Genomic DNA, 26,159 nt, shown 5'->3' on the forward strand with positions numbered 1-26,159 from the left:
CTCTTTCTTTAGCCGACGTTTTGGACAACATTACAGTGTCCATCATCAGGGCAGATGTGTAATCACTATAATACTTTTGGCCGTGAAAATCTCAAATCATACCTAAGTTATATATATTGTTTACTTGTCATTTTACAATCACATAGAACCACCTCCCAAAGTTAGTGCACTTAACCCTCAGACATCTTGTATTCAAGAAAACCTGGAAAACTTTCAAGATTCTAAAGGTCACCATCGCGCGTCGGCTAGTTTTGAGAGAAACATGTGTCTCATTTTAAACCAAACGATACTGAGGAGTGGAAGATACATGAAAAATTACGATTTATACGAGTTAAACTCCACTATTCTATACAATTTCTACATCCGGGATCCTTTAAGTTTTATGAAGACACTGAATATGATGAATTCCACGTAGAGTGAATGAAAACCAAAATCACCAATGACTTGTACCTTTTGACTATTTGCTAGAGACAGTTAATCAACACGGTTGTTTTATACTGACATCGTATATCACCATTCCATTTGAAAGATAATTGGTACCCAGAGACTGAATTTCGGAATTTGAAATTTACATCCCATTAGTCTGACTTTAGGATCACGAAACACACGTTCATCGCATTTCTTATGTTCTGGTTTATTCTGTGAGTGATACATATTATCTTTAAAATATGAAGAAAAATTATAGTATTATTACTAGAAAATATGAAGACATATGATTTCCTTTGAAAAGTTCCAAGATCCAATATTTTCGAAGAATTCCCTTTGAAACGTTACATCCATACAAGCTCTGAGTATCGAATTTCGCATTGTTCGGGGAATAGAATTTGTTGCCAGCAAAAGGGGTTGGTTTTCTGGAACGAATCGCGGCAAAGCTTCCGTGTCGCCTATCAAAGCCAAAGTTTCGTTCCACGGATGCTTTTTGTTCTCAGGCTCTGTTTGCACTCGTAGTTAGTTACATTGTAAGTGGCATTAATAGTCTACGAAGCTTTATCTTGCCGGTGCTAAGCGCAAGTTTCGAGACTAAAAATATTTTTGAATAGAATATTGTTACAGGGTAAACGAAAACTTTACACATTATTACAAAACTTTTAGAGGAGCAAGACTGGGATGTTGGTTTACAATGTAAATTGAGAATATGCCACTTGTTGTAATAGCTGAATAATTGAAATTAATTTAATGGTTCAAAATTATACTGAAAAATATTCTATTTTATAGAATAAAATTTTGTTGAGCGGTGAAGATAATTGGTAACTGATCTGGAGATCGAGAAAGTGATAGTAAGCCCAAATTCTTTATTTCCCTAGATTCAAGGTAATAATTCCCCTACATTTTCCCTAAATTTCATGATGAGTTTGTATAAGGTGCTGAGTACTGAAGTCCCCCAGAATATTTACTGGGCTCTTTCCGTTTTCCCTAAAAAAGCTTTTTCTCCTCTAGATCTACTCATTTTCCCAGCGCAAATAAATTTCCATTAATTAATGATTGTTTACAGATCGTCTCAGAAAAGTACTCTAAAAGTTGTCGTGGCGAAAGTCAACCATTCATAGTCAAAATTATGCTTGAAATGGCTTTGGCCGTGTTTAGTGACCAGATTTGAATAGTTAAGTTCTTTCAAGTCCAACCTTTCAAAATATTCCCTTTGAAGATGGCGTAGTCAATAGGAATCGAACTGGGCAGCTAGGAATGTGCGAATTCACATAAAAAAAATATATATATTAAAAATCATTTTTCACAAATTCCATGCACTGAAAAGTCCAAGCTAATTTTTAAAAAATGTTTTTTAATCGTCTCCACAGGTAAAATTTTACTTAAAGCGATGCACTACGTCGTATAATATTTTGAATCAAGCTGCTATCAATAAAACACCTTACGTAGATGGCGATAAGGCTTAAATTCCCACTTAACACCATCCACCTGTTTTGATTTATGCAAGAAAAAAACAAGGCCAAAAAGTGCCTTTTATTTTGTGGATGTTCAGGCACAAATATTTAAATGTTTTTCGATCATTTTATAAATAACTTAATTTGTCACATTATACAATAAAACCAAAACCGAAAATGGGTTCGTAAGTAGGAGATTTTGAACTTTAAAGCAGTTTTCATAGGCCATTATTTTTTTCTGGACTTATAAAAGAACTTATCTAAAAAATACTTGATTGTTTTAAAGGCCAGGATGTATTCTACTCGTATTATTTAATTAACTAACTAATTTACTCCTTCCTAAAAAGACCCTCCATGCAGTATCCCAAAAAATGAAATAGGCTCTTAGAGGAATTATTTTTCAGGGCCTTCCGTGTGGAGCTAATGTAAAAAAATGTATTCAGAAAAAATGATGGTTTCATGGATTTTTAGTATTTTGTATTTTCGAAAAAATCGACGGATATGAACGTAACAAACGCACATTTTCTGGATTTGTAAATAGTTTAAAATTTAAACTGAAAACGCTTTTTCTATCATGAGTTGTGGAGTTATAATACATCTATTAAACCGTAAAAAAGGTACTAGAACACCGCCTTTTCTGCATTTATCATTTTTTCTATAAGAAGAGAGGGTATTTAAATTTGTTCGAAACTAATTTATAAAAAATCCTGAAACATAGTAGAAAGCTATGCTAATGATTTAGAATACAAAATTTCAGTTTTATTCCATGAATCTTGGTTTCATGGATTTTACACGGGGTTATTTATTTTCAAACGTAAGAATCAGATATTATCTCGGTTCAATCCGCTTTTCCACCGGGGCGGGGTTGAGATCAAACAATGAAGCGATTGCAAAATGCACACTATAAAACTTTTCAAGATTCCGAATTTCTCCAGGGAGCCTAAGCACACAGACAGTACTGGCGGAGAAATCACGACCTTATTGCAAGTATTTTGCTACATTCAAGATCTAAATATACCATACTGTTCAAGTTTTCGGGAGACCACTTAAGAATTGATGCCTTTAAAAACAATGAAAATATTACAACACATAGACTTGATAGTCTAATCATTTTCCAGTACAAGTTTAGTTTTACTCTAACTTTTTAGCTATTTTGATTACCGCTTAATCAAACATACTAATTTCGGTTGTTTGTGATGTGCGTTAGTTATTCCTGCGTGAAATCTGGTTTAATGAACCCAGATTTGCCCTGAATTTAAGTGTCATTTTCAAAATTGGAACTGACTGTTGTTTGAAGAATTCTGCCAAACGATAAAGTATCTACTCGTATTTAACATTTTTGACAGCAAATTATTTAATATGCCATTATTAAAAAAAAATCGATTTATCGAGAAATCATAATATCCCATCAGTTTTTCATAGGTCCGCGCTAGAATTCATAAGGTAAGGGGATTTTAACAATTCACCAAATGTCTAGATTGATTTTCAAGTTCTGTGAAGGATCTATTCAAGTTATGTGATTATTTCAGTTTTGTGAAGCAACTGGCCAATAATGATATAATAACAGAACATGAGTATAACCTTCACAACACTTAATCATGAACATCTAAATTTGATGAATTTTTAAAATTCTCTGAAATAACTTACCCTTACAGTTTTACTACTCTGATTCGTAAAAATTTGAATAAATCAAATTATTTTTCGGTGTTACTCATTAGATTGCCATATTTATAATTTTACTTGAAATCTATTTTATTATTGAGAGTTGATAAATATGAATGAACAATATGGCGTTTTATTCTTTGATAAGGAAGTACAAATCGTGGTTGACCTTTAAATAGCAGATAGAATAAAGCTGTCCAAATTTCACGACAGTTTTTAGTGAAACACATAAACAATTTTCCTGTTTTATGGATGAGATAAATGTACAAGATATAAAAACCATCAAAACTTCCAGAGCCCATCAATTTTTTCAGGATATCACAGAAATATGTACTTTCGGGTTCTATGTAAACCAATCATGTTTGAAACATAGGGTGCAAATTTAATCTTACTAGAATATCTCTAACTAACGAAGTTAAATCAATGCTATTTCCGTTATACAACAAATTCAATTTTACGGGAATAACCTTTGGATCCGTGCATCATAAATGTTTGTACAGACGGGGGACTGAAATATCGGTTACAAACATATACTTTGGATGAGTGTATAGAATGGTTAAGCACCATTACAGATAGTGAAGAATTTAGTGTACTTCTAAATAGAATAATTGTTTCACTGACCTATAAAGAAAATGCAATTTTTTTTTTTCTTCCAAATATATATTTTTTAAATAACTGAACTTGATTTCATGCCATTTTATTTGTGTGCGCTTATGATGAAATCTACTAGACGATTTTAAAAGTTAGGTTATGTCTCTTCTTAACGATGATTCCATTATTTCAAACATAACGTCACAGTGACCTAAATTCGATTTGTTAATTGTAATTCTATGAAATTGTAAAAGAGAGCTAATTTAGATGCTACATAAATAGATGTATTTAAAATAATAATAAAAATAATAAGTGTTTATTATTATTTTTTTTTTTTAACAAATAGATATAATGATATCCTCACTGGGATCTCCCGCGCTGAGGATTTCATTTACATATTATGTATAATTTAATTATAAGAAAATTAATATTACATCAAAGTTACATATGAATTTAATTATGAACATATATCATGTAGCATAATTTTTTTTTAAAAATAATTTTAAAATAAGCATGATAGTGTTTTTGGTATAGTTCAGTTGATTCTGTTTTAGTCTGTGTTTGATCTCAGTAAATTTTCTATTTCAGATCTCCCTATGTTAAGTATCCAGTGAAATAAAATAATTTGTACCCTGAAGATGCTTGAGTAAAGCGAAACCGGTCGGTTCAAAAAATTATTAAAAACTCGTGGTTTTTAAAACAAAAAGTATTTTATTTCATTTTAAATATGTCAAACCACAAAGTGATTGCTTTCTACAATAATAGATATATTTATTTTATTACACTAAACTAAATGTCCAGTTTTAATTCAACATACACAACGTTTGTATAAACGTTGTCGCAGAATACAGAGGTCTTAATATGGTATTTGCTGTGGAGTTAGTAGACCGAGAACACGAACAAGAGATTATTGGATTTTAAGGAACAACATATTGTAGAAATTTAATTACGTCACCATGACGGAAGTCTACAAGTTGGCTGGAACAATGCTAAAAGAAATCGGCTTCAAGAGATACGACACTATACTCGAAAAGAAATCAGATTGTCAGCGTTTCGATTTTAACGATAGTTTTGTCAGATTGTTGATTGCTCACCCTTTACAAATAGCAATCCACACAACACATCCAAATATAAAATAGACCCCAAGGAACATTACGAAAACTGATGAATGTACGGATATATATACAGAAGTAGTTATAAATTAATCATCCTAACCGATTGGTCAGTAGCTGAGCTAACTGGTGGTTCCACCCAGGCGTAGTGTATTCAATTCCTCGGCTGACTAAGTTCTCCATCACAATACGTGCAACGTTTTCAGTTTATTGTGGTGGTAGTAGGAGATTTTCAAATATAGTCAGTTATATAGTAGCGCGAACAAAGCGTTTTATTTTAATTTAGTTAAATGTATACAATTTTATTATGTCTTGTAGTGTCGGCATTAGTTCCTAGCTGGACAGATTGCCTCTTCTAATGAACCGAATACTCGTGAAGATGCCAAATGATTTATGCTGTAAACAAAATTATTGTTTTTATTAAAAACTATCTAAAAGGTTTATACTAGGTGTGTTATTAATAGGTAACTATGTATACTTTAAAATGGAATTATTTAACAGTTTTGCAGAGTTGTTTCTAGACTTATATTATTTTACAAATGATGACGGTAGATCAAACAGTAAGAAAAGGCAACATTTTGATAATGTGTCAATGTCAATCATGTGTAATTTACGGCCGCGGTCGATCATAAATTGGCACGCGAACGACTTGTTGGCCACTCCTAATCACATGAGCATCTGGTACAGGCATGCACAAACACTTCCCATTGATAAAAGTTAACGGGTCAAATGATGATGGTAGATCTACTAACATGTAGAAAAGGCAACATTTTAATATTTTGTCAGTAATTTACGGCCGCGATCGATCATAAATTGGCACGCGAACGACTTGTTGGCCACTCCTAATCACATAAGCATCTGGTACAGACATGCACAAACACTTCCCATTGCTAAAAGCTTACGGGATCAAGGTTAAGGACGAGTTGTTTCGGAGGATTTGAATAAAATTCATTTTCAAGTTCTGTGAAAGATTTTTTCAAGTTCTGTTATTATTTCAGTTCTGTCAAGCTACTAGTCTATAATGATACAATAACAGAACTTGAATAGGATTTTCACAGAACCCAAAAATGAACTTTGAATTTCGATGAATTCTTCGAAACAACCCGTCCTTTGTGTCTCGCAGTCGTTTCAAAAGTCACCTTCGCGCACGAAATACGGCACCCCATTTTACTGGTCACTCGTAATTTGTCTAAGGCAATATAGTATATTGCCGTCAATTTTCCGTGATTTTAACAAAGAAATGAAAATTATTCCGATTCACAAACGAGGCTACTTTGAACAATGGAAATATTCAAAGTATTATTTTCTCACAATATTGCTTTTGAATTACGCCATAATTTATAAACACGTAACAAATAAATACAAATTTTCCATAATCAAATGAAATGTTTTCTTTTTTGTTTTATTGGTTGCAACATTTTTTTCGTGTAATAAAACAGTATATAAAATGTAAATGGATATTTATCGTTTTGGAATGGCTTAGTACGCTGTAATGTATCCGAAGACGTAGCACGTTGAAAAAATATATTACTATGGTGAGAAATAATAATAATCATTATTTAATGAGCAGGCAATTTTCTACTAATGCGCTTAAATCTGATTTATTCAGTTAAACAGTGATTGAGTTTTAAAACAAATTTAAGGTAAGTTAATTCTTCCTTCTCTCGAAATAAGTAACCAATACAGCTTTAAATTGGTTTATATTAGCAAAATCTAAGACATGTTTTAGATGTTTGTTCCAAGCAACTCTATTTCCAAGGAAGTTTTTCCTAAGATTGGATGCAAAGGGTGTTTTAGAAAAAAAATTTTTGCTGATTTATTAAAATCATGTTAAAAAAGTGACCATTTACTAATAAAATATTAGTACTTTCATAACACATCGGAACACGTGTTCACGCAGCCGCGTTTATCCCGTTATAACTCGTATATAAAGACAAAATGAAAAAATATAAGAATTTTAATGAACACTTGTTCCGACGTCGCTATAACACATTCGTGGTTTACTGATGTAAAAAATAAACAGAACTGATCTCAGAACTGATCCTTGAAGGACACCACTGGTCACATTTAGTTCAGTCGACAGTTGGTTTTCAATTTGAACTTGTATCAATTTGAACTCCCAGTGAGGAAGGATTTGGTCAATTCAAGAAGCCGTTCTTTCATGCCTAGAAATTTAAGTTAAGCCAACATTCTATTGGTTAGAACAGTATCGAAGGTTTTCTCAAAGTCACGATATATTACGTCAGTGGGAATCCATCTGTCTCACTCGTTTGCCCAGTAATCTATACTTGCAGTTAAAAACCCGCTCCGCGGGTTTTTTTCTGCTAGGCCCTGCGGGCGGCTCTTAGTTGGGTTTCGCCCATTTTAAGTGATATTAACAACAGTTACATTTAATAGATAGATATTAGGACATTCACAGAGAGAGGGTGAGTATATATATATTGTTAAAACACGGAACAGGAAGGAGTTAATTAATAATAACATGCTAAAGTTTCGCATAATAAGAATGACAGTTGTTTGAATAAATGAAATTTTACGTATTTGTGATGGATTATTTCAAATTAAACACTATTATTGACTACGTTTCTACAACTGATATTAACTGTTATCTTAAGTACCTAATATAATTAGCTCATAGGAGACTTGCAGTGCTTAAATATGTGTTACAACCGTCAATGTCTATAAGTTGAATCAATATCGTTTAGTTTGTAACAATTAAAGATAGTTATAACAAAGTTGACTTAACTAATAGATTATTACATATTGATTAATTTTACCCGTGTTTATGAATAAAAAGAGGGTAATTGTGCGATGAGATTAGCAGTCGGTTTAATTAAAAGGTGTTAATTTTACTCCAACTGGTGGTAATTCTTTACCTACAACTGTTACTGTATCTAATAAAGTTTAAAGTTAGATTATATATACAACATCATCAGGAGAGTAAAAATCTATATATAAAGGTAGATTATTACAATATAGCGTCCCTGAGGTGATATCTCATAAAAGCGGCGCTATGCAAATTGTCCAATAAATAAATAAATATAATGTTTACATTTTATTGTGTATACACCGAAGTCAAAAATTAAATATAGATTGCAATTGGGAAAGAAGAAGTGGAAGGAGGGGGGAGGGGTAAGAGTAGGCTGGGTTTATAATAATTAGGAATTACAATATCGTTAGACGGGAAAGACCAGTTAAGTGGGAAAATATTTAAAAGAGAGTTTATATAAATTTTTTTTTAAAATATATCTGCTTTTATATTAACATGTTTCCTCATTTCTAAAATTTAAAAATTATTTATAGTGAAGTATTTTAAGACCTGAAAAAAACAAATAGCATATAACCATAAAACAATATATTCATAAGACAAATAGCATTTAATAACGGTTATTCTAATAAATTGATAGTTGAAATACTAAATAAAAAAATTAAACATATTCTCTTCAAACGGTCTTTCTAAAGAAAGAAATAAACAATGGCGTAGGATTCTGTTTGTGGATAACGATACTTCTAAAATTATATATAAAAACAATCCTGGTACTATTCAACTGGCGTTTTACACTAAGAACAATGAAGAAATATATTCTTAATAATAAAGATAGCAAAATTCAAACAAAAAAATCAGGAGTTTAAAAACACAATTGGGATGATTGTAATTTCTTTTACAAAGGTAGAACCAATAGAAACTTTGAAGTCAGAACTAAAGAATATCGCAGGGCTCTAAATGGAAATAGTGAATCTGAGTTTGCAAATCATCTTTTGAATAATGATCACACTTTCGATAAAAAATTCAGGTCTTAAAATACTTCTACAATTTTGAAATTTTAGAAATTAGAAAACATGTCAATATAAAATCAGATATAATTAATAAACACAAAAAATATAAATATTATTTATTTATTAAATAATAATGAAAAATGCCATTACAAAGTGATAAGCTTCCAGAAGAAATTTTCTTATTAAACGCTTGTTAATCGTAAGTAGTCAAATATTGTGAGCTGCATATTTAAATATTCGCGCCTTTCATTTGGTTCGTTTTTATACCGCCAGAGGTGCGCTCTGTTGGCCATCTATAGCCGTGCGTATCGGCCATTGAAGGAAGGCGTGATTTTTTTATAAACGTCAAACATAATCACGTAACTGTGGATAATTTTCATTGTAATGTAATTAATCCAATGGATTATGAACTTTCTAAAACATATTTTCTTCGATATTATCCAAAAATTATATGAGCAGAAACGATGTTTTTGAAGAAATCTCGTATTATTATGAGGCGATCTTATTTTAGTATGAAATCGTGTCTTAATTTTCAAGTTAGGTGAATTTACCCGAAACAGACAATTTTAATTTAATTTTAACCAATCAGAAGGCCTATATCGTCCAGACGCTAGGACAATAATACTATCAGATTAAGAATAAGATTAGTCATTGTGTAAGTAGAACACGAATATAATAACAATGCAATATTATTTATTGGACCACTACGATTGATAATCCTTTTACAAATAGTGGGGGTAAGGGACGTACCTGACAAATTTCTAACCGGCGATTACTGACCTTATTTGGAGTTAAAGTGTAAAAGAAATTTTGTCTCTGGCGACATTTTTTGTTGTTTTATTTTGATTATTTGTGATTGTTCGTTCTGTCGAGTAATAGTCCAATCCGCCGCCTACCGATTTTTCAAATGTTTTTGGTGATACAAAAGTCACCGGAGACCGAAATGCCGGCTACATTTAAGACTCCAAATAAGCTTCGGAATCACTGATTAAAATAATTCAGGTACGTCTCTTAACATCTCGTATAGTTTTTCGAGCACTGCATTTATATTGTTATTGGAATAAAATGGGTTCTATAATTTTTTCAATGAATGTTTTCATTTAGAACATAAAAGTTGTCAAGTTGTGGCAAAATGAAAGATAAGTTATTTGGACTCGAATGGAAACAACGCAATGAAACCCCATGATTTTTTGTGGTATAAGCCTAGTATTTTTTGACCGGTCGGTGGCCGAGTTGACATCGCGCTTGGGTCTCACCCAGGCGTAGTGTGTTCAATTCCTCGGCCGGCTAAGTCCTCCATCACAAGACAAGCAACATTTTCCGCTTACTGTGGTGGTAGTAGGAGATTTTCAAATATTGTCAAGTTATTCGTAACCCGGGAATGTTTGTCTTTCTTTTTTAAAAAAAAAAAAGAAAAAAAATAGTCTTAGCCCTAGTGCAGCATTTTTAATATTAATAATTGCTGAATACCATTACGTATATTGAAATAAATTCATAATAATAACTTAACTCACCGCTCATGCACTATTGGGTTAGGTAAATTTTCCGTTCCGATCCTTAATATTTATCAAAATAAAAATACGAATGGATAATCAAAAATCGTTGGAGCGCCCATGGCGTTCCTTCCGCTCCGTTCTACATGCCTTTCCGTTGGTTGGGTTCGTGTTTTATGCAAATCACCAACGCGTACGACTTCCAATGGCCCTGAGAACATTCTTTTACAACACTAGTTTTCAATTAATTTAATTTATCGGTGATTTCAATTTATTTTGGATTACAAGTATTAGTTAACCACGTCATTCTGTTGTAATAGTATGATGCTTTATGTAACTATGTACAGTAGAGTGAACCGCAAGGCGTTTTTAGACAAGGTACATCGAAAGACGGATTCCCGTTCTCCTTTCCTAGCCAAGGACATTTAGTACTCTTGGAATTGGATTGAATTGGACGTCGCATTATTGTTGATGGCTTACAAGCTTCTGAATGGTTTACTATCAATTCCAGACATTCTGTCAAAAAAAGGACTTTATTTCCCGGATAATTTCACGAGAGGCCGCCAACACAGGCTTTTAATTCTTCCCAGGTCCAGAACTAACTTACCAATGGTGATGCCCCTGGGAAGACTCACTAGGTTAATTAACTTCCTTCCAGCTAACTTGGATATTTTCCATATGTCCTACAACGAATTTAAGCGCAAAATATTGTATTTGTTCTAACTGTATACTTAAGTATAATTTTTTTTCCATATTTTGTTTACCGCTTTTGCATATGTCTTAACTGTATACTTATGTATAAAATTTTCTTCCATAATTTGTTTACCGCTTTTGCAATGTATTGGTTTTTGTACTGTTTTTGCAAATAAATAAATAAATAAATTGTCGGAAAATAGAAAACTTTGAAAACCAAACAAACGTTGTGAATAATAGTAGACTACAAATTTTCAAAATAATTATTGTAATAAGTTTGTACCTATATGATAATATTAAATAAATATAAATAAAAAAGTACATTTATTTTTTAGCAACATCTATTTAAAACTGGTATTTTGTAGGGTTTCTTTAAAACGACTATGATTTAAAATATTTGCACGTGAGGAACTCCATTTAACCGGATTAAGTAGTTTTCACATGGTGGAATTATTTGAGATTCTGAAGCATGCACGGAATGTTAACGGAACGGAAAACCATATTCCGTGCATCAACTTGTGAAAGACAGTCACAATTACTTATCTCATAATACTTAAACAACACGTTATTAAATCTCTTTAAGGAACAAACCATAATAAAACCATATAAACATTGATGTATTATACTATGTAGATTAGCCCTGTCTAGTTAAATTCATTAAAAAAATAACGCCACGTAGCGTACGTCACAAATATGGAGATGAACTTAACAACCCTACTCTGTTTAAACTCCTTGTACAAGCGTTCAAACTCGTAAGCGAAACCACGGAGAATTTGTTGTCAGAGGTGTTGTATTATGGACATAATTCAAATTTAAAAATTTGGAACTGGGTTATTTTTGTGATTGAAAAAATGAACTTACCCAGCATAGCTGAGAAGCAAAATAGCTTACTCTAGACCAACAAAAGGTAAAACGCAATGCACAATGCACAACTCACATTGCGACACAATTCGTGGGCCTTTTCATAAATGTGCACGTGAACCAAACCAAAATTGTGTTGGGGTTATTTTTAAATGAATATGCCGTGTCTAGTCTAATTTAGTCTATGCATATAAAGCTTTTAGTTCTATTGACAATAAGTAGAAAAACAAAATTTTCTCTGAAATCATAAGATTTGTCAGTGGGTATTTAGGTACCTACTTACCTATTTATATTGTGAACGTGACTTCCTGACAAACTGCTTTGGCAGTTTAGTGGGTGTTTACATTGAAGAAGAAAAAATTTTTTACTCTTTCAAATTGGCAATTACAATTTGTCCAAAGAAATTCTTTTATTAATCTTTCTTCACATTGATAGGTAACATAAAATTGATATCCCGATTTGACAGTTCGTTGTAGGAACCACAATCAACAATACAACCACCTTTATCGGCACCCGAACGTAACAAAGGGATAAAATACCAAATGGTCGAATTAAAAAAGGAAATATTAAATAATCTCTGTAAGGAATCGAACATTAATGTAACAGTAATTACATGAATTGCATACTAAAATTTTGTGTATGTAAATATGTATCTGTTGCTAACAGGTGATTCAACAGGCTGAAAACCGTAGTCGGAACATCCAACCACCCCAACCTCAATTCTATCTTTTGATACGAGTTCGTACAGTACACATTTCGTGCTTAAAATTAATTTGAACTTTTTAAACCAATCACACTAAAACCCTTTCGCTGGCTTCCGTGCCACGCGAGGTTATCGTCGATATTTTATGCATGCCTAGCACAGGTATATGCTTTACACACGCCGCTCCACTTAACTAAACTTTAAACCGATAATCGAATCGAGTAGTTGCTGAAAAATTGCTTTACACCTGCTGTATATTTCTATTCCTCTTACCCTGATGAATTACTTTTCTCTGCCTGTGGCGGAGTAAACATGCTGTTTGTTGGATAATATTGCCTTTTGTCAACAGGTGCGGCGGCATTTGCGTGATTGCCATGAGTTAATTAATTATTTCCGATTGCGAATTTGAATGCAAAATGACAGTTAGCTTGAAAGGCGTATTTGATAAAAAATTATATGTGATTAGTCACTTTGTGTATTTTTTCAAATCGCAAAACACCGCCATAAGACTCTTCAAATTTGCGAGACGGGTATTGGTACGCCGCCCCGGGGACCATTCATTGGATAACCGAGACTTAAGCCATACCGCCCCGAGTGGTTTGCTATCTTTGGTTATTTGGGGGAGGTGTCGGGCTCATGTGGCGAGGTTTGTCTGGAGAGACCGGCTGAGGGAGACCTTCTGACATCTCCAGTCTCCAGACGGCCTCATGCTACCCATCACCAGGCCCCGCAGTGGGAGTGATGGATTCTTACATCCGTCACTCCTGGACACACTGACCCCCAGATTCCTACCCACCACTCACACCTTTTCCTTTCCAGAAAGTCTTCTCCTTCATTTCCTTATAAATACCCTTTACACAGCAACCACAAAGTACATTTGAGAGTATATTACAGGAAAAATATTTTTCTCAGGGCCTCCTGTGTGGAGCTAACGTAAAAAGAATAAGCTTGAGCGTGGTTCGATATTGATCACCTGTCTAAATAATTGAACCGTTATTACTTTCTATCATTAAATGTCTGTTTTGTTAAAGGTTTTTTTCCATTTTATTTCATACGTTACCCGCAATTGGGGAATATCGTAAAAGGGAAGTCGGCCAGAGTATGACAAAGGAAAAATAAACGATCTCATCAAATCTGGTCACTAATTACATCTTAAGCCATTACAAGTAACGCAACGCGTGGAATTTTAGTCGTGGTCTCTCACAGTTTTTCGAAAATCGATTTAAGTCCATAGATTTACAGGCGTTATTTCGTTGCGAGTACCTACACAGGACACTTGACTGAATGCCCTGGATAACGTTCCGAAATCTGCTAACAATTATTTCGTAAACTCGCCTATTCAAAGATTACACAGATTTAGTAATAAGTACAGTTCATTCGATGTTTAACGCTGCCAATCAGTGTCAAAATTTAAACTCAGTTTAATTAGATATAAATGTTTTTCTATTAGACCTTTTGTCGATTCCTATCCTAATCTTGCTTAATAGAGATTGTTAATTAAAGTTACATAGTTTATAGGCTAATGTAAACACCAATTTTATACTTTTTTATTCAATTAATTCGGAGGTTATTGGCAGATCATCTATTTTTATTTCACTCACTTCAACAAATTCCATGTTACCTACGTTTCGTAAACTCTTATGTTTCATGTTACCTATATTTTGTTAGCCTATGCATTGTTAAATCTTATAATCTGTATATTCTTATACATTTTTAATTTATTAATTTTTATTGTATTTAAAACAAATGCATTGTGTGTAAAAACCCTATGGGCGTTTAAATGAAATAAATAAACTCTCAAAGTGAAAAAGTCAAATTCTAAATGACTGTTAAAAAGAAAATTGTAGATAAATATATTACTTTGATTTCAACGGTTCATAGTAGATATAAACTTTATTTTTATTTAAAAAAATACATAGTATGCTCTCTGCTAAAAGTGTAGATTTGAAACAACATAGATAAAAAGGAATCAGGTCATAATAAGGTTTTCTTTAATATCCTGTAAATATTTACTTACTTGACTTTGTCATTTGATGGACGTAGAGATAACATGTTTTAGCAAAAACCACGCCTCACACAACTACTAACAACGTGCCACATGACATGTGCCATACGAGCACACCACACTCACATTATGCCATATGGCATGTACTTTTACATACGAGCACACACAAAAGCAGGCGAAACACACATTTAAATCTGAAACTACCCGCAAACAGGGCGAATTCTATTAGACGTTTTACATTAGGGAAAGTCGTGGCGCCGGGAAAGTAAAACAGTTGTAATGGGAAAATTTTTCGGCCGAGTAACTTTGTAATTTGCGAGGAACAACCAACCCTTCCGCCTTCATACAGATTCGTGTCAGGGATATGAATGTGAAATGTGATAACTGGAACATGCCTTCGTTTGGGGCCGCGTCAGCCCGAACTCTTGACAAGTTGAGCTCTTAGAATGGGGCTAACAGAGGATGTGAAATTAATTTGATTTAATATATATTATTTTGTTTAGTACAAAATAGGAACCTTACTGAATATTTTAGTGAGATAAAATTTAAGAATGTTGCGTAAATAAAATAAATTAATTAGAGTAGAGTTAAAAGTATTTCTTTAATCATTGAAGACAATATCAGCGACTCTCAAACGAAAATTTGATACAGAAAGATCAGAAAAAGATTCGGTTGCATCTAAGAATTGAACCTAGGACTTCAGCATTGTCGGGGATATCCCTATCCTATCCCATTCGGTCATATTTAACCCTATCATAGTTCTACTAAGAATTATTAACACCATCTTCATTTTATTAACACGTATTTTTATTAGCAGTTATCTTTATGTTTGATTGCACGATTCTTCCCGAACTAAATGCAATTTATATAGTGTATTGTATAAATATACCAATTTTTATTTTTAATGTGCGATATCCATTGACTTTTCCGCAAGTCTAAGATGAATATATATATTTTTTTAACTTATGGTAAAACGTTAAATTGTAATATTTATTCCATGAAGACAATGTTAGCGACTCTCAAATGAAAATTAGAAACAAAAAATCAGAAAAAGTTTCGGTCACATCTAGGAATTGAATCGAGGAACTGAGCCTTGCCGGGGCTCTGCTTTAGGCTCATTTTCTAGTATGTTTTGTTCAATGTTTCACTCACAATGAAAATCCGTTTTCAGTAAAATTAATATACTATAGACTTAGAACAAAAAGATTTTACGAATATTCTTCACAATAAACAAAAATGAATATTCCGAATAAAAGTGATACGATCCATGAATGAGGGTTGATTTATACACAGATGCCGCGGGCCCTGGTTCGAACCAACGCACAATGTGAGAAATCTTAATCCCGGCGTTAACGTAATGAAAAATAAAATACTTCAAATTACTACATAGTTAATGACCAATACATACAAAAATGAATTAAAAACATATTTTCCTAATGAATTATACTACTTTCTCGGTTTTTAACAAATTGGTACGTTTGGTTTTGAAAAAAAAACTGTAATTTACTATACACCGTTGACCAAACTTAATATATTCGAATGGAAAGCTGTTTTAAATATTTTACATAAAGCTGACAAATATTTTTATGAAACAGTTACAAAATAAGTAAGTGCTTTAATTGTTAAATACCATGCTGCATCTTTGGAAGATGTTTAAAACAATCATGGAGTGCTTGATTTGTCGTTTTTCATTAACGCTTGCGCTAATCTTTTTTGTAATTAATACACGATGTCTCCATATACCACATTACTCCATGCAATAAGTTTCAATGTTGTTGAAGAGTTTGAATGTTACAATTTAATCAATGCTAAAAACACCATATCAACCAGTGTTTGACGCGTCGTCGGTGCGAAAGTACAATGTAAGTAGGTACAAATTGGATTTTCAATGTCATTTCATAAACAACTTTTTTTTTGTCTACTACAAAACTCGAGGCAAATTTTTTTATTTAGTTACCATTAAGTTTAAGCATTTAATCAATACGCCGATGTCTCTTTATACCACATAACGATGCAGGAGTTTTGTCAGATACGTCGATGTCTCCAACTACCACATAATGATGCAGGAGTTTTGTCTGACACGTAGATGTCTCCAACTACCACATAATGTTGCAGGAGTTTTGTCTGACACGTCGATGTCTCCAACTACTACATAATGCTGCAGGAGTTTTGTCTGATGCGCCGATGTCTCCAACTACCACATAATGTTGCAGGAGTTTTGTCTGATACGTCGATGTCTCCAACTACCACATAATGATGCAGGAGTTTTGTCTGATACGCCGATGTCTCCAACTACCACATAATGATGCAGGAGTTTTGTCTGATACGTCGATGTCTCCAACTACCACATAATGATGCAGGAGTTTTGTCTGATACGCCGATGTCTCCAACTACCACATAATGATGCAGGAGTTTTGTCTGATACGTCGATTACTCCAACTACCACATAATGATGCAGGAGTTTTGTCTGATACGTCAATGTCTCCAACTACCACATAATGATGCAGGAGTTTTGTCTGATACGCCGATGTCTCCAACTACCACATAATGATGCAGGAGTTTTGTCTGATACGTCAATGTCTCCAACTACCACATAATGATGCAGGAGTTTTGTCTGATACGCCGATGTCTCCAACTATAACATAATGATGCAGGAGTTTTTCATGATATTCAGGAGTTTGAGTTTTGCCATTTAATCGATGTTAGAAACTCTATTTCACCCAGTGTGTGACGTGTCGGTGCAAAAGTTCAAAATAAATAGGTAAACTTGGGATTTTTAACTTAGCATATGATAAACAACAAAAAACATTTTGTGTTTGTTCCAGTATGGAAGTTGTTCGAAGTATCGTCCTGGTGAGCTACTAATATTTGATCAAAATATTGTAAATATCCTCTATCCTCCGCTTCTGCCATATTTTATTCGATCTCTTATTGCACATTTGCTTAAAACGTTTACAAACTATTTAAAGGTAATGTTCAACCAGAATTAAGTAGTTCGCCATTTAAAATATTGTAATAAAAGCGTAATGAGTCTGATGACTGAATGGAAACTTCTTTCTCTTTTATTCTTATGAATACCAACATTCTAGAAGATGATATGATCTCATCGTTCATATTTTCATGGGATTATATAATTTTTTTCTTTGTATGCTTCGTGTTATAAAGCAGTTTCAACGGAATTTCATAATAAAATATTCCCGAAGTACGCGATTCGTATTGAATATTAGCTTTGAATGCTTTGTTGTCCATTGTCACGGATTTGAAAAGGAAAAAAAAACACCATGCGAGCTTTTATTAAATTATGTTTTCTTCTTATTTACAGAGGTGAGTTACGCTGAACATCCTGGCATGCATCTATTGATCAATCGGTACAAAGGAAAACGAATGTAAGTCTTGTGTTGTAATATTTTTTATTGTCTGCGCATTAAGGCGAAGCTTAATTCTAAATCACTATTTTGATTAATCTTTATAACGAATTGGTGTACATTATGAATACAAAAAATAATAATACAATAACTCCACTACTAAAGTTTGTTTTTCTTCAAAATAAATGAATGAACGCGTAAAGGGAATAACTTTTTTTTAAATATACAGTATTATAGCTAAGATTATCTGTGACAGTTTCACTTGATTAACTTTTTGCTCTCTTATAAAATTATTTACAAAATAAATGAAAACCAGTTTTGTGCTTGAAATCGAACGTTTATAGACTCCGTTTGTCAAGCAATTTTAATGCCTTTTACCTAAAATATAAAGTATTTTAACCAGTAATTTATTTACAACCTGGTTTCGCTTAGCTCAAGCTACTTTAAGTTTTACCTTAAAACAAGCGAAACCGGTAGGTGAATAAATTAGTGGTTAAAATAACGAGTTTCAATTAATAAATCGAGCTGTCTTTGATAATATGGAAACCAGAGAACTTTTGTCGTAGAACATTATTAGAAATTAATACTTTGAGAAGAACACTTTACTTATGTTTGAAGTCAATTTCTTTTATAGACACAACAACACAAAGCACTTCCAGTGAAGTGAAACAAAGATATACTTCACTAAAAAATACAGATCTTATCCGAGTATTGGTTACTAAGGGGTCTTGAGCTGAGGCGGATTTAGTCTTTTGTGATTTAAAAGAATATACCTATTTCAAAAAGGCTTTTATAATGTTTTATTCACCTCCCGTGAAATCACAAGCTTTAATGTGTTTTTGGACTCAATCTATTTTAACATTTTCTTTGCATTTGCTGGTTTTTCTTCTTCTATGAAATGAGGTATTGTTCCATGAACGGTTCGTTGTTTTAGATTATTATAATTATAATTATTTCACTAGCTGTACCCCGCCATGCGTTTTTGTGCCTCATTTTGTCTGTGTAGATAGAAAAACAATAGCGCGTTTTGCTTTTACGTCCAACAGATGGCACTGTTTAAAAAAAATAAGTTTTTACCTGTCACAGGTGACATTTATATAATATGCGTATGTAAAAACACATTCGTATTCGAATGTAACGTTGTGTCAAAATTTCAAAGCAATCGGTTTTAAGAACTTTTAAGATTTAAGGTTTTGAACAAAGGAACATTTACATTTTATTTATAAAGAAGACAGATATGATTTTTTGCTCGAATATAAGTGTAACACTCTAGAACATAACTTTCTAATGAGTGTTTAGCTATTTCAAATAGATTTTTTATTAATTCTCAATCAGTTTGATTGATTTATCCAAACTGTAGTGGCTGATCTCAATACCAATACCATTAATCGAAATTCCGGTCAGGATCGATATAGAGCACTTTATACTAACACATATGGTAAATTTATAAGAATATTTTTACTTTAAATTAACATGACAATTTTATTGCATCTTATCAATAATATTAGGTAATTAGTTACATACGTGACCATTAAAATAAATATATGCATTTTAAAAACGAAAATCGTGATACCATTCTTTTCAATGAAAAAAGTGACTATAATTCACAAAAAACGCTATTACAGCCATAATAAACGATACGATATTTTGGTTAGCTCTGTATAAAGTCCGTTTTATAGCTTGCTAGGTACTAATAAACCCTTATTAAATTTTGTATTAAAAAAAGCAAACGAAAAGTAGACACATGGATGTTGATGGTTTATTAAGGAAACTATAAAATATATTTTTGTATTATTGTTTTCAAAACTACGGAAAAATATGACAAAAACTTAATCATAACAAAGAGTATATTTTTCATTTGCTGTAGACTGATTGCGCTATTTTCTCTGCGGGAATGAAAAAAATCAACTTCAATTGTTTTCAAAACGACCACACATAAATTCACGCTTGATTTAGGTACCTACACAATATTTCGTGCGTTCGTTCCATAGGTACTGATTGTTCATATTTGTTTTGTGGTTGGTATTGAAAGAGATTGATTTCAAAGCATTTTTGTTGTTAATTAACGGTCTGAAGTTTGAATACAGAACAAAAAAATATACATGACCTAGATAGGAAAGAGGTGTAGATGTTGGATTATCACTATATAACTACTATATAATTCATAAAAAACATTGTTTATTTTGGAAATACAGTACGTATACCAACTCAAAAAAACTTAATACTGTGAAAGGTGCATTGATTAAAATTTAATTAAATATTAGTGTGTTCTTGGAAGATACTTGAAATGATATAAATATTTCTATCTAGGCTCAAGAGGAAGCTACAAGCCAAAAATATGTATATTCTTTGAATAATTTATATTGTAGGTAATAGGTATTAAAATCGATTGAAAAAACGGAGTCTGGAAACGTTCTATTTCAAGCAAAAAAAGGTTTTTATTAATCTTGTAAATAATTTTATAAGAAAGCATAAAAGTTAATCAAGTGAAACTGTCACAGATAATCTTAGCTATAATACTGTATTTTTTTTAAGTTGTTACCCTTACGCGTTCATACATTTTTGTCGGAAAAATATATTTTTTTTGTATGTTACATTTTAATTTTTTATTGAGTAATTTATTTTTTTATTTGTATTCTACTCAAGCGAAACGATAGGAAAACCTTCAATTTATCCAATGCATATTTTTTGGTATTCATAATGTTCACCAATTCGTTATGAAGCAAGATCAGCAACATCATCAGCTGTAGGCAGACTGATAGAGCCTATGCGCAAGCCAAATACTAAGTTTGGTGATCGCGCTTTCGGAGTATCTGGGCCGAAGACTTGGAATAAACTCCCTTCGGAACTAAGATCCATAACAAGTTCAACAGAATTCAGGTCTAAACTAAAAACTTACCCTTTTAAGCTGTCGTACCCTTAAATTAAATATACCATTCCTAAGAGAAAGTCCAGTTATATTCAACGTTTAATTAAGTGCTAATCTCAAATGACCCACCAGGTAAGTATTGTACTGTATATTATCTCCATAAATAGTTAAGTAATAACATAGATCACTGTAGAAATGTATTATAAGTTTGTACAGCGCCCTTGAGGTGATTTTGCACAAAAACGGCGCTATACAAGTCATCCAATTATTATTAAAGATGAATCAAAATAGTGATTTAGCATTAAGCTTCGCCTTAAACTGATGTTGTTGATTGATGCTGTTAAAACATAGATATTCGTACGTACGAGTTATATAAACATGATTCCTCGAGTTGCAAAACCCGCTCTTGAATTTCTGCTGGTTCTGATACATCCACATTAAATTCTTGAAGTAAATTAAAAATAAATAAATAATTTATGTTTATAAAATGATGTGTAATTATTTTGATATCTAGCACAAACATGTTCAAAACAGTTTTTCGTGACATCTACAGATTTCCGAAAAATTCCGGAGCGGGTTTTGCAAGCCGACGACTCACATTATGTTATTACAAATATTGTGTATAAAACATTTATTTAGTATTTTATTTCAATTATAACAATATATATACAAATGTTGTGGATTCTAGGAAAAAGGAAAGCTGTCAAAGTTGTATAATAAAATTGAAACATGTTTTATAACACCCAGAGGGGGTAGGGTGTAGGGAATAGGGAGTATGATATATTACAGTCTACTTTGTTATGACTTCAGTTTTTCCCAAGATACATTTAGTATATTGCCTTGAAGTTAAGTTGAAAACATTGTTGTTTTTGTTGCATGTTTCACGTTCATAAATAAATGCGGTCCTCGATAATAAAATTGGCTTTTCGTTGTTTTGAACATGGTTTCATAAGACACAGTGAATATATAATGTTTCTAAGAGGTAATAGTTACAAGATTTAGTAAAATTGGATTTTTACTTACTGTCGAATGATGCCTTTCAGTTTTAATTCAGTAAACAATTAAAAGAAAGTATTTCAACGTCTCGAAATGTTTTCCATGATAACTCAACACAGTGACAATTCAACACACTTATAAAAAGTGATATAAAGTCATTAGAAACGATGAAAAAATTTTTTTTTTAACCAACCTAACCTACTTAAGTTAGTAAAGTTTTTGTTTCATCACTTTCCATGACTTTATATTACTTTTTAAAGATGTGATGAATTATCATTGTGATGATTTATCCTGTCACAGTCGAAATGTTTATACCGACGTCATTTTAATACTTTCAAGTTAAGATTTTTAGATAAACACAATTTTTTTTTAATTAAAGTTATTTTTTATCTCAGATTTTATACTAATCTTCATAAGCTTGTGGATATATGTAATAAAAATAATAAGTGTACTAACATGTTTCTCAGAAAACTTAATAACTTCAATTAATATGAATATACTCCATTCTACTTGTTTCTAGGTCAGTTATGATTGAGATAGATATTTCATGTTCAGCATTCAGTCAATTTTATATGTGGAATTTAAATTTAAAATTGTTGTTGCGTGTATCAATTTACGTTGGCTCTCGCGCCCCGGTTGAGCTCATCTCATATTTCAGTCCCATTGGAAGTTAATATTCAGAGCGAAAAAATGGTGGGAAACGGGAATTCCCTGGAATATTTACAGAACATATCAACGAAGGCCATTTTGAAAAATATTTATTGTTGCAAGCTGCACAGTACTATGTAGTTTAGGAGGAGGGTAAGGAGACCGCCGCTCCTGGGGTCACCTCAAGTTGTTTGCTACGTTTGGTGAATTAGCAGGGATGTCCGGATTCATGGGATGAGTTTTGTTTAGTTCTTGGGGGTGGATGCGTTTGGCCACCTACTATATGGCGGGCAGGATCAAAAGAGACTGGCTGAGGGAGACCCTTCTCCAGCCGGATTCTCTCGACTCATTGCTTTGCACCGTAGTGGGTGTGGATTCATACGTCCGTCATTCCTGGACACATGACCCCAGATGCCTATCCATCCCAAATAGCATTTTCCTTTCCAGAACTTCCTCTCCTTCCTTTCCCTAAATATACCTTCCATCCAGCATCCCCAAAGATGTCATAGGCGCCGTTGGATTTCATTTTCATCATGGCCTCTTATGTGGAGCTAATGTAAAAAATAATGGCTGAGCGTAGTGTAGTCCTCTTTTAACTTTGACCGTTTGGCATTTCGTCTGTCTGTAAATTTGTTTGTACGTTCCTTTTCCGGATTAAGATGGTGGTGGTTTACAAGTGTGATATCGTAGCGTTTATTTAATATTATGATATCTCTCTTCAAGAAAATTTGAAAAGTAATGAAATTGAGTGGAGTTTTATTTGGATAAATTGTATTATTACTTATTTGAATTAGTTTTAAATGTTACGCAAAGCAAATGGTTTATAATTATAGAGGTGGGTATTTAAGAACCGACTTATAGATATTTTGATTTCAGATGAAGTTTTGGTTTATTAAATGAATAAAACTAGAAAATAAGTTTTTGGATGCAAGCTGTACTCTCAAGATGTATTCTTATTAGTGAGTAGTACAGGACTACTTACTAATTTTAAAACTTTATATAATCTTCGGTACCAACTCTTTTAGCGTTCTATCTATTCGCGGTGGTATTGGTTCATCATACCACGCGAGCTTCAGTGCTACCAAACAAAAAATACACAAACGCGCTCGCCGACACTATTTTTATAACATACAGATGGCGTGTTTACTTTTTTTAATACTATATTTGTGTTAGCCTGCTTCCTCACTGGTAGGTAAGGACTTAAAATAAGAAAAATGTAGTAAGAAAGCGTGATACCAAAAGAGATCCGTTTCATATATTTCTATTGGAACCTATATACGAGTCGGTGCGGCGCTGGAGCGGTGTTGCATATGTCGTACCATTGCCCGCATTCTTGGTGTGTTGATCATCTTTACGACATGTTGATTTCATACCAACTCTTGAGGGAACGGGATTTTTCGTATAAAATTACATATATTAAGTTGTCTTTTTCAGTCATCGATGAAAAATATCGAATTGTTGTTCGCTTGAAAGGGAATCTATTTAAAGTGGCAGCCATAATAATAATAATAACATGGCATTTATATAGCGCAGTTTAGTGTCATTTCACTTCAAGTGCGCTTTACTATAAAACGGTAATTCAGTATTAGTGTGCCTTACCCAATAGAGATCTAATATTATAACACTAAATATACTGTTTATACAAAGTGATGACAACATTTAGAATAACAATAACAAACAACAGGACAGAACAAAACGAGAACATTAAACCAAAACATAATATAAAACAGAAATGAGAATCTTCTGAGCAGACATTCAAAAAAGGTACAATAAGGAGGCAACCGAAACCAAACGATTACCGGAATTTTTATAATATGGTTAGTTGCAAAATTTTGAAAAGAAGTTAAGATTTATGAATGGTTAGATTTTTAAATAATTTTGTCCTTAAGGACAAAATTTGGGCTTTAAAGCCCGTTTAAATTCAGCCAAATTCTGGAGATGTAAGAGCTGAGGGAAGTCTAATCTAGATGAGCGGGCCTGTTACACGATAAGAGAGATCATTAGCCATATTAGTCATAGTGGTTTAATTATAATTTTTGTGACGTAAAGATGATAACAATTTTTAACAAAACTTATTCGACATAACTGCCGTTCTTAAACTTAGTTCCCCTATACAAATTATTGTTTTATGGCCTTTAATAATCAGGCCGGCTTAATTCCTTAGAAAGCAAAAGCGGTTGGGAAGTTTTGCGTAGGTAATGACGTTGGTGAAACAAAAAGTTAAACGAGTTAGGGAATTGACTCGCCTGCCAACTTTTATTATCAAATTATAACACGCCAGGCGAATTTCAAAATTTAAACCTTTAAATTCATGGAAGTTCGCAAGTTTTGAGGGACTTTTTAATAGATAACATACTAATAACCTTTCATAATTACACGCTCAAATTAAATGAAAATGATTGATTCATTATTTTTAAGTTATTTTCAATAAAACAATGACCTGCGCAGTAAAATAATTTGGTTTTGAATCTGTCGGTTGTGAAGAAATCGAATCCCTTGGTATACTCGTAAAAATTCGATTTGAACCAGTTTCATTGCGGCAACAATGTAATGATTAGTGTGTATTCGAGAGTTTTGTTCAAATGAGAAGTAGTTTCTTTAAACTATTTCAACATCGTTGAAATTTCTTTAAACATTAAAAATTGTTGCCTGTGGATGTTTCCATGAATACTAACTGAACTAATATGTATAAAGTGTTAAATATTTCAGAAATACCTTCTTAAACTTGGAAGGATTTGAACTATATGAAATATAAGTCAGAAAAATGTATTCCTACATTTCATGACCAATGCAAATATTTGAAATAATAAACATGAAAAGTGAGTTGTTTGAGTGACGCGTTTGAGTTTAGCTTTCCGTTTAGACACAAATATATATTTGTAACATTAAATAAAATTTTACCCTCCTTTTTTTAACTTAAATAATAAAATAGAGTATAACCAACACGAAGTACCAACAAACCATAACTATAGCCATAACCAGAAACAGAATTATATTGAACACTTTGCTAAAATTTCAAGAAGAAAAACGATGTTTTTTTAAGAACATTTACGGACCTTTTCACCCTGTCGATACATTTTCCGGAAGCCCTATAAGAAGATAATTTAATTTTGTTCGGAAAATTTACTTCAAAACTTTATGAAATTATTATGTGATGGATTCCATGGCTTCTACAAGAAACTTGTATAAGTGCAGATAAAAAATTGAATAAGCATATGACAGAAAAAATTGATATGGCGTTATTGCTTCCACCTTGGAAAGACGAATATTTTATTTGGTTATACGCAAATGATATTTCTGAAATATTGAAGGTTACACTTTTTTCACATCTTAATAAAATCATTGTCTACCATCCCTGTTAATCGCCTCTCTCACCCCTCCACCAAATGTTGCATATATAACCATAGTTTAAAGAATAATTGTATCGTTTAAAAATATAATAAGTGAAAAAAAGTATAAAATAGTTTCACTACGAAAGAAATAGAAATGATATTTTTTGTACAA

The 26,159-nt window shown here is 32.5% G+C and overlaps 1 protein-coding gene across 2 annotated transcripts in view; it reads left to right on the top strand.

The window, feature by feature from the left end:
• LOC149421694 (uncharacterized) overlaps positions 1–26,159 on the top strand; it is a 253,161-nt gene that overhangs the window by 62,435 nt on the left and 164,567 nt on the right. The window contains exon 2 of one of the 2 annotated variants that reach the window (XM_089635019.1): positions 18,100–18,163. The exons of the other annotated variant lie outside the window; for it this stretch is intronic. Coding sequence (XP_089491145.1) covers positions 18,126–18,163 — 38 coding nt within the window. The 5' untranslated portion in view covers positions 18,100–18,125. The remainder of the gene's footprint in view (positions 1–18,099; positions 18,164–26,159) is intronic. 2 annotated transcript variants of the gene reach the window in all.

Source organism: Hesperophylax consimilis, chromosome 8, assembly GCF_061612785.1.
Source record: "Hesperophylax consimilis isolate HC1 chromosome 8, BYU_Hcon_1.0, whole genome shotgun sequence".
Lineage (NCBI taxonomy): Eukaryota > Metazoa > Arthropoda > Insecta > Trichoptera > Limnephilidae > Hesperophylax > Hesperophylax consimilis.